At 47.8% G+C, this 10575-nt stretch overlaps 1 protein-coding gene across 1 annotated transcript in view; it reads left to right on the top strand.

Moving 5' to 3' along the window:
- The first annotated feature begins 4531 nt into the window (after window positions 1–4531).
- Window positions 4532–10575, top strand: part of pde8b (phosphodiesterase 8B) — a 32746-nt gene continuing 26702 nt past the window's right edge. Inside the window, exon 1 of the mRNA XM_070988987.1 lies at window positions 4532–4960. Within this exon, the coding sequence (XP_070845088.1) occupies window positions 4679–4960 (282 nt within the window). The 5' untranslated portion in view covers window positions 4532–4678. The remainder of the gene's footprint in view (window positions 4961–10575) is intronic.

Raw genomic sequence — 10575 nt, 5'->3', positions numbered from 1 at the left:
GTTCATTCATGTTCCTGCTGCGTTCATGTGTTCATTCATGTGTTCATTCATGTTCCTGCTGTAGATGTTTCAGCTCATTGAACTCCTTTATCTCCTGTTGCTGCTTTAATCTTCATCAATGCTTCAGATTCTAGAAGATCATCACGTTTGCAGCGCGGCGTCCTGTGAGAACCACGTATCTCCAAAAAGAAAAACAGGCTGTTTTCAGCTTTGTGATGAAGCTTTTTCAGCTGATCCAAGAAGCTTTTAAAGAGTTCATTGAGCTGAAGACATGAAGGAACTCTTCATCCTTCAGTTTATCAGAAAAACTCAAAATCAGGAAGGGTACAAACTGTAAACTGTAAAGTAACTGAAGCTGGCAGAGATGTAGTGGACTTGAAGTATAAAGTTACATAACAGAAATACTGCAGTAAAGCTGAGTAAATGTACTCGGTTACAGTGCAGCTCTGGCTGAGGACACTAGGGCCGCACGGACTCCAGCCTGCCGGCTCAGGCTGAACCCAGAAGGTTATGAAGTTCAGGCCGACTCCACCTGAAGGGTCCAGCCGTCGGTACCTGAGAGAGTCCTCGCAGCTCTGCGCGCGCCTCTCACACACCTGTGAGCAGTGAAAGCAGTCCGAGCTGCTCCCGTCGTGTAGATTTCACACTGAAGGATCAAACTCCGAGGCTTTAAGACATGAGCGGACTGTCAGCGGAGGAAAGCGCGTCATTCCCCAACGGACCGCCAAAGGTAGGAGCTGACTGCGGGACTCACGCGCTGCGAACAGCCTGCAGGCAGAGCTGCGACACGAGCGACTTCTGCGACCTCATTAGCCATCATTTATTAAATAGGTGTCAAGGTGTCAGGAGGTCCTCATACAGGCTGCACGCCCAAACTACTGCCACACGTGTCATCTGTAACCTGCTGCTCGTTAAGGAGCAATAAACAAATAAACAAATAAATCAAATCAAACGAACGTCCATGATTGGACTTTAAAGTGCAGAGCGTGGACAGCCGTGTGCACTGATTGGGTGGAAACATCTTAACCATGAAGCCTGCTCTTACTTTCATTGGCTCGTCCTTCATTATTTATGAGTTGTATTGCTGGAAACACGTTTGCTTCAGTCTTTCTGCTCTTTACACTGACAGAAAAGAAAAACTGTAAAGCTCCAGAAAATGATGTTTGGAGCGCAGTTTGTGCTCTTAATGACGGTTTACAGTGTTCACAATGTTCATTATTATAGTTGATTAATGTCACTCATCAGAGCTGCTGGCAGTTTGCACGTTTGCATTAGTGGTTTTTCAAAATAAAAGCTGGACGTTTGGAGTGTGAAGACAGATGTGGAGGGAAGTGCACAGCTGCACAGTTGTGAGGTGAACTCTGACCTGTCACTGCAGGTGTGTCAGCCCGCGTGCTCACCTGAACGCTGGCTCCTCGCGCTGCCTCTGATCTCTCATCTGGCCAGCAGCTGAAGGTGAGGCCTGCCACCAGGGGGCGGTCTGCAGTCCCAGCAGCAGCTCGCTGAATCAGATCTGTGGCGCCACACGGACAGTAGTTTATTTAAAGGCAGCACTGAAATAAGTATTTAAATCCTTCAGTACTGTAAAAAAATACTCCATTACAGTCAGATTCGTGCGTTGAACGTGTTCCTTTAGTAAAAGTACAGAAGTATTATTTGGAGAATGTACTTAAAGTTCAAAACTCAGAGTAGTCACTGCAGTAAAGTGCTCCCTGCCAGTGTTTTACTCTAAAATACTGCATTTTTGGAGTACTTTCATGTGTGCTATTTTACACACTGTTTATACGTTTAATTAATTATGTTGTAAAAGCCAATCATATGTTCTGGGTGTAAAATCCTAATTTGTAAAGTAACTAGTAACTGTAGCTGTGAAATGTACGACATGTACCTCTGACACGTCGTGGCGTAGAAGTATAAAGTGGCAGAAATACTGCAGTACGCTCAGAGCGATGTACTTTCCGTATGGATGCTTTTCTGTGCACAGTGCAGCTCTTGTGCGGCTTCTTCTCCTTCTCGTTGTACACTGGGGTCACTGGAAGTGTTGGCACATCCTTTCTGCCCACGTTCAGCTCTCTGTGGCTCTGAGCTGCATGTGGCCGAGCAGTGGATGAGGTGATCATACTGAAGTCATACGCTGTGCTGCAAAGCTGGACTCGAGCCAGGCCTGCTGGTACACGCAGCGTGGAGGTATGAACCTGCTGAGGAGTAGATAACACTGTGTAATAAACACGGCGTGCTATAATGTCCTGACAGATGAACTGAGTCTATACTGAGAGCCATGAGCCGCTGCTCCATGTGACGTGGGCGAGATATTTAACAGCTCTAAAGTTAGACGCCATCGGTCCAGCACCACTTTATGGTACTTTGTAAAGGCTTTATACGTTTCAACTAGAGGTATAAATAAGTAATACATTATTAATTAATGACTTACTGATCAGTGATGAGTAGAAATAAAGTTAAAGATTAAATATTTCCAACCACAAATGTGATGTGAAAGTTTACAATTATTTAATGACAAATGAAGCAAATGTGCAGCATAATTAAACCTGCATGAACAGAAGTTTTACCACTGAGAGGTAGCATGAACAAGCCGTAAACACAACACATTTAAAGCCGTTTAAAGCTGCTGTTTGATGAATGTCAGCTTATCCGAGCATTGATTCAGAGTCACGTTAGTGCCCACTTCATGAACGTGCTCCGCTCATGCTCTGTTTTGGTCTCCTCCAGCTCCGGAGGGAAATATCTGGCTTTTTAGCTGCTAAGTGCTCCACTTGTTCACCAGCCAGTTGCTAGCTGTGTGTGTGACGGTGCACAGCGTTTGGCTGAATCAGAGCGCAGAGACTGAAACACAACACTGAGCTGACAGACGCTGCAGAGCTGCACCGCCGTCAGGTGACGCTCGCCACTACAAGTGGCCCCTTTGTCGTCATGTGATCCCTCGCTGACACAAACATATTGATTGCAGCATGTTTTAAAAGGGTGAACACAAAGCTGGAGCCATAGAGGAGAATAATGGTGGCCAGTACACATGGCCGCCGCGGACTGGAGCCTGGCCACGCCGATCTGTTGGAGGTTTCATAAGAAGAATCACCCATTCATGCCGAACTCCATCCTCATTTCACCGTTGCCTGAGGCTCAAACTCAAAATAATGACTGTTCTGGTCACAAGCAAATCCAGACTGTTTGACAGGAGATGCATGGTGATCAGGTGTCGTTACACATGACCGAATCCTGGTATCAACCATCAGAGAAACAGACTGATTAAAGCTTCGATCGGACAAATCCACCAATGATGATTTTCACTTTTCATATGCAACAATTTCCCAAAGCTCAAATGTCTGAAACACAAACATAAGAACAGGAAGTCGTCGCAGTTTCTGAACCTGAAACCAGCTTCAAACCACTGACGTTAGCTTGACAAACACCTGAGAGGATTCGCTTTTATCAGCCAGTTCATCAGCTGACTGATTTCCATCTACATCCCAGTGTGGTTCAGTGGCTGTCAGAGCAGTTTTAAGGCTTCGTTTCAGTGACTGTTGAATATTTGTTATTTATTTGCTCATCGTTTTCTTATCTGTTGTCTGTTTCTGGACAGACTCACCGTGTTTTATAAGTGTCTTCACATTATTGTTTATTGTGGAATAAAGGAGTTAAATAAATCAACTTTAAAAAGTGATATTAAACATTAGACAAGTGAGCATTTCGAGGACCTCTGGAAAACAGGATTTGTAAGGGATATTCAGTGCAATCAAAATACGACACACTCTGCTCTGGTGGGATCTGCTCCATTTATTTTGGAATTTATAAACCAAACTAGATATTTAGGAAATAAAAGACAGATTAACCGACGATAATGAATCTAACAGTCAAACACAACGCTCACACGGCTGCATCATTCATGCAGAACAAACTCATATCTGAGCATCTTTAGCAAGAAATCTATAAATATGAGCCCAAAGAGAAGGAGGGGGTCTTCGGGCAGTAAGTGGTTTTCATCAGCCTCCATTAGCTTCCTTTGACAGCATTATGTCCAATTCAGCAGAGTGAGGCTTCAGATGACCCCTGGAGTCAGGAGCGTGGCCTCCTGGGAGATTAGAGGGTCATGATGGAGAGATGGAAGTGATATAATGTTAGAGGGAGGGAGGAGGGAGAGATGGACCGTGGCCAATCATCGACAAGCAGAATAACTGAAGAGGAGACGGACAGATTTGATGAAGCCAGTTTCCCTCCACAGGCCTGAAGCGCGCGCATGTCTCAGAGGACGAAGCCGGATGTGAAGACAGAGGTGATGAAGAGCAGCCAGGTGGTTTAGTCCGTTTATTGTCTCATCCATCAGTCCGGCTCGTTTAGCAGACGCGCCGGCGGCTCCGATCACCTTCCGTCCTAAATATGACATCGAAATCCAAGATCCGACGGTAGCGGAGGCTGAGGAGGGAGCGGATTCACGGGACGCATGAATTAAACAATCACCAACGCCACCTCACGTCCCCTCCCCCCCAATAACCTCCCCCTTCATGTGCTCAAACGGAGGTGTGTGGAGGAGAGAGCGATTCGAGCCCGCAGCCGATGCCCGGAGAGCCGCAGCCTGTGCGCGGGCGGCCGAGGACGACAGGAAGGTGGTACCCAAGTGTCGCTGTTCGTTATCCGGGATCAGGCTCCGGAGGCGCGCCGCTGAGGTATGGGCTGCGCTCCCAGTATCCACGTCTCTCAGAGCGGGGTGATCTACTGCCGAGACTCAGACGAGTCCAACTCCCCCCACCAGACCACCACCATCTCTCAGGGCACCGCGGCCACGCTGCACGGGCTCTTCATCAAGACCGATGCGGCCGAGACCATCCCCTCCGTCATCACCTACCAGAACCGGCACTCGCGCAACAACTCGTACCGGGATCGCAAGGAGAACAGCGGCGGACACATCCGCATCGAGGCCGAGACGCAGACCAGCCACACCAGCGTCAAGGTACGGTACCCAGGGGCGCGTTTCAGGGGGGCGAATCATCATCATCCTCCTCATCAGCGGGTCGTGAGTGAAAACCGCACGTGAGGGAGGCCTGCTGGTTGGTTGGTTCGGCTCCAGAGGAGGCCCGAGCCTCCTGATGGGCAGCTTTGATCCTAACAATGACCACAGGTCACTGAGCTGCTCCATCAGCCCTGCCTGCCTGCAACCATCATCCCCTGTGAGCTGCCTGATCTGCTGCTGCCGCGCTGATCCGCTGTTTTCAGAGATGAATGTCATTAATGACAGACAGGCCAACAAAATCAGTGCTTTATTCAGCAGAATGCTCTGCAGTCAGTCGCAGATCAGAATTATTTCCCTGTCAACAACATCACAGATGCTTATCCAGCAGTTCTCCTGCAGGATTTTTCCATTTCTTCCTCTAAAAATCTGCTCAGTGATCAGTTCAGTGTTTGCATCCTGCTTGTTGTAGTGAAGCGTCAAAGAACAGCTTCAACACTTCCAGCCTTCCTCCTCAGTTTCCCTCCTCAGACGCGCGCAGTAATTGGTCAGTTCGTAAACCACAAAGTCACCTGAAAGTGGCAGAAGTCGAAGGATCGTCTGTGGTTTGACAGCTCGAGTTCATCCGTCCGTGCAGTGTTCATTAATTAAACTTCATGAAGAGGCTTCATGACCGCTTTGACGCACGTGAAAAAGTCTGGTTTTATTCTGTAGCTGCACTGATTAAATGACTCATTCCCACGTTCATGTGCTCCATTGCCCAAAAAGTTCAGCTCTGAAGACTTTGATGTAATATTTCAGTTAGTTTTGCATCTTTTCAGCTGTCCCAACATCTAAAGTGACTTTTGATTAAGAAAACAGGTTTCAGCTGCAACGTGATGAATGTGATCAGCGAACAAATGACCTGCACGCGTCTCATCGTCCAGCATTTACTGGACAAGTTTCGAGACATTTCTGGACCTTTTCATATGCATGCGTAGATGTGCAGATAGCAGTCAGAGTGTAAACACAGCTGTCTGCAGACGATGAGGCTCAGTCCATCACTGCTTCTTTACACATCAGTTATTGTTGCCGTTAAAGTGAAAATAAGAGCTCACGAAGTGACGTGAAAACAGAAAATGTGAAATTTAACTCTGATTGTAACCATGAAACAGACGTGTCAGTAATTAAGAAAACAGAATTAGCTGTCCGTCGTGAGCAAAGATCAGAATTAAATGTTTGTGTGATTTCAGATCTGGTCTCTGAATTAAGCCCCCCAGCTGTCACTTTAGATCCAGCCCGTCATGAAGTGACATGACCGCTGGGCAAAGACGACAGGGACTTTTAAAGCTGTGCAATACAGCTGAAAAACAACTCGTCATCAATCACACGAGACGTAATTATCTTAATATCAGAGTATCAGTGAGCCAATGAGGAGCGAGCGAGGCGCAGAGCGGCTGGCTTCACCATCAGTTCTCATCCTCGCTACGAGGATCGTAAACTTGTCTTGTCATGAGGGAGCATGTGAACAGATACTCCTTCATATCTGTGATGGAGCCCCAGAGGATGGAGCTGTGTTTTCTTAAGAAGTCCTGTAGCAGATGATCATGTCATCAGACCCTCAGAACAGATTAACTCATTCAGGCCGAGGCTTGTGCAGAAGAAGAACACACTCGTGCTTGAACAGAAAAAGGTCACAAACCTTTTTCTGTACGATTCTTGGTGAACGATACTTCTGAACTTTTGGTTTTTGGCATTATTTTGTTTTTGCTGATTAAAATATGTCTAATTAATATAACCTGGCCTGAGCAGAGGCTCTCATGCACTTTAATTCTCACATTTCGTTATTTTTTGGCCTTCGCTCGCCTCCTCTGGTCCTAATATGGAAGCAAATTGGCACAATATGAGTCGTTGGATTGAATGAAAATATTTAGTCGCTCGAACAGGAAGTTTCTCATCAGCAGCTTAAATCACAGAACACACTGCAGCACTCTGATAATATTTAGATCCATCGATTTCATACTTTTTATAGATTTGTGTCGTTAACTGAGCGTTGCACAGATAGAGTGTGTGTGTGTGTGTGTGTGCGTGCGTGCGTGCCGGTCTGTCAGCTGTTCCTTCCCTCAGTATCCATCTCTGACGACTGAGCGAGGATCAATGATGCCATTTATTATTCAAACCATGCCTTTCCCTGCAGGACCCTGATAATCTGCCGTGCTGTTGATCACACTCTCGTGTGTGTGTGTGTGTGTGTGTGTGTGTGTCTGTGTGTGTGTGTGTGTGTGTGTGTGTGTGTGTGTGTGTGTGTGTGTGTGTGTGTGTGTGTGTGTGTGTGTGTGTGTGTGTGTGTGTGTGTGTGTGTGTGTGTGCGTGCGTGCGTGTGCATGTGCATGTTTGTATACACAAGTCATCTGTTTACCCCTCTGGTCAGTATGGCGGGAGTGTGAACAGTCGCATGTGAGGGAGCTGACCCCGGGGCCCGTACAGACGTCCCTCCAGGGCCTCTCACGCAGACAGCGAGAGCGTGAAGAAGCGCGTTCTCAGCATCGCCGCTCGCTTCCAAAAGTTCCGATTTTACAGATCCTGTGACATCTCACAGCACAGCGAACTCAGTTTTCAAACCTGATTAAAGCTTCGCACAAAGTGTCCTCATCGGCTTTTTCTTTATTTGCTCTTATTTGCAAAGAAGTGGAACGAGAACACAAACAGTTTGCAGGACAAATTACGGAAAATAAACCTCCAGAAGCTGAGATCAGGTCGCAGGTCGCAGGTCGCAGGTCGCAGGTCGCAGGTCGCAGGTCGGTGACAGAGCGCCGGCCTGCTCGACGGTCTGCTGATGCGCTCTGATGATGAGCAAATGTTGCTCATTAACAACCTGATACTGACAGCGTGTTTCATTTGTTTGCCACTAAAATAAGAAACGTACAGCAGCTCTTTCCTCTTCTGTTCAGGCACCGACGGTTCGGCTAATGTCAGGGAAATATTATGGTCTGTTCTCATGCAGAGCTCTCCTTCACCTGGACCAAAGTGCTGCTGTTACCTGGACGTGAACCCTGAGCTCTGGTGTCACAGTCCTGCACTTTGTCCACTCGACCGCCTCCTGCAGCTCCAGCAGATGTTAAAAATAATGATGGGAAGAAAGAAAGAAAGAAATCACGAGCACCAAGTGAGCGCTTTACATCGAGAGTGGACATGAAAACATAAGACGGAGAAGAAAAGGATGGAAAAGAAAATAAAGACAGTGAAAAAACAAACAAAGAAATCTTAAAATCTCGGTAAAACAGCAGAATCAGGATAAAAATCTGATCTAAAGAGCTCTTCTTCTGCTGTTTCTGCTCTGTGGTTCTCAGACGCCACAGGATCCTTTTCCTCCTCACGGCGTTGACTCTGAACATCATCCAGGCAGCGCTTACGTCTGTCAGCACAGTGATTGTGACTGCAGATTAGTCGTATAAATGTGATTTCTAGGACTCGGTTCTGGCCAGCGTGATGGTCTCTGATCTTAGACCTGATCTTTGGTCCTTGTTGCATCACAGGTCACACACAACCCGTGTCCTCCGCGATGTCTCCAGAGCAGGACAGGAGTCCCGTCCTCTGTCCATGCAGTGATCCTGATTGTCCATCTCGTTCACGCACCTCAGTGGCATCACGCATGCAGAGCGAGCCGTAAGCGTTGAAGCAACACGCTGAGTCAGCAAAATCAGAATCGCCCAGCCGTCGTGTTCGCTGTCAGAACTCAGCGTGCGAGCGGCCTCACGTTCACATGTTCACTGCTGTGTCGGTCATCGTTATTGATGTTGTTGATGTGTGTCTTGTAGCGTCCACGTCCTCCGCAGTCGTCCTCTCGTGCTTTAACCGGTGTGCCGGTGCAGAGGCTGGAACCAGCTGTTAAAAACGACTTTCTGACAGAGATCCAAGCGTGAGCGCAGCGGCTGAACGGGTCGACTTTTAAAAACTCAGGTTTTCTCGGTGTGCTTTTAAGGGACGTTTTCAGATTTAACCTTCTTGGGGTGGACGCTGTCTGACCGGTGGGCGTGCGAGAGCAGGGACGTCATCCGGGCTGTGAAGTGGAAAATACTTTGAGTGTTGGACTGGGACGACTGTTTACACGCGAAGACGTCGCTGTAGGTGTGTGTTTACATGCGTGTTATGTCACCGGAGCACAGTCAGGATTTCTGCTCTTTCCTGGTCGAAAGAGAGTCGGCCAGGATTAGCAGGAAGGAGTCACATGTGAGCGAGGACAGTGTCTCTGTCAGCAGGGCTTTTCTGTTTTCCAGGAGCAGAATCAACAGGTCACCTCCTCACCGCAGCTCGAGCAGCTTTGGCCAAATTCGACTGTCCAGTCCAGCTGATGTGCACGAGTTTGAAGTCTGCCCAGCGGTGGATTTCACCTGAAATCTGCTTCTGACACAATGACAGATGACATTTAGCTGCTGTTTACCATCTTAGCTTAGCATGCTAACATTTGCTGATGAGGATGACACATAAAAACGCAGCTGAGGCTGATGGGAATGCTGTTAGCTTTGCAGGTAGTGCATGATAAGAGCAGTGTTTCTGCTGGCTCAGAACGAGGCCTCATCTACAGAAGGAGCGTCATTATCTGTAGTGAGCATGAAATTTGAAGGTTGCAGCGAGAAACCCGCTCACATGACAGTTTTAACCCACATCCAAACATCACTTGATCTGTGTGAGATTATCTCGACTTCATCCTGTGGAAAGAAGTCTGAAGGAAGATAACCGGAGCGGCGTGCAGACTGAGGCTGACCTCAGGTCCACGCCGGCGGCACAGAAGGCCACCTGCTCGCCAGATAAGACGAGGCCTTGTTGCAAGGACTGCTTCACGCGAACACGGAGGCGTGCTGTTGACCGTGATGAGTAATGCAACACGACGAGCCGAGTGCTCGGTTTTTATCAGCTAATGCACAAAACAAATCAAACGGCATTTCACTGGAAACAGAGCAGAGTGACATAATGCACAGGATCAGACGCCCTGAAGGCCACAGTAACGACTCACTGCCTCATTTCTGGTTTCTAAACAGTTTCAAAGTAAGAGCCCCACACGAGCTCGGCCTGGATGAGAGACGGAGCCTCTCTGTCACTTACCCAGAATGATTGGACGCCGGCCTGTGAGTGTAAACAAGCCTTTCTGTTCTCCAGCTGTAATGTAAACCAGCTTGTCATCCTTATAATCCAACATCATTGTAAACAGTGACAACACCTTCAAAAGAGTACATTAAACATGCTGCGGCTTTGTTAAGTTCAGAGCTTTCTGAAGAGTAAACCGCTGTGCTAAATGTGCAGTGAGACGGCGGAGCGGGCCTCCGCAATGAGAGCCATGTTTAATCTGTATCATAACAGTGTGTGCGCACTGTATGCAATGACATGATGTACCTGGGCCCGTGTAAGTAATTACGGGTTTATTTATACAGCACCTTTCAAAGCCAGCGTAACAAAGTGCTTCATGCAAACAAAGACGAGCTGAAGTGAGTCCAGGAGGGAGGCAGCGCACAGCGAGAGGAGCTCCACGAAGTTAGCAATTAGCTGGAGCGCTACGTCAGACGTCTCTGACTGTGAGGCTGCAGAGGGACGGACGTGAGGCGAAGAGCTGGAAGGGACAGGTGCATGCTGGGACGTTTGAT

This window comes from Chaetodon trifascialis, chromosome 20 (genome assembly GCF_039877785.1).
Source record: "Chaetodon trifascialis isolate fChaTrf1 chromosome 20, fChaTrf1.hap1, whole genome shotgun sequence".
Lineage (NCBI taxonomy): Eukaryota > Metazoa > Chordata > Actinopteri > Chaetodontiformes > Chaetodontidae > Chaetodon > Chaetodon trifascialis.
The sequence above is the reverse complement of the archived record's forward strand: the minus strand, read 5'-3'. Positions and strand labels throughout refer to the sequence as shown.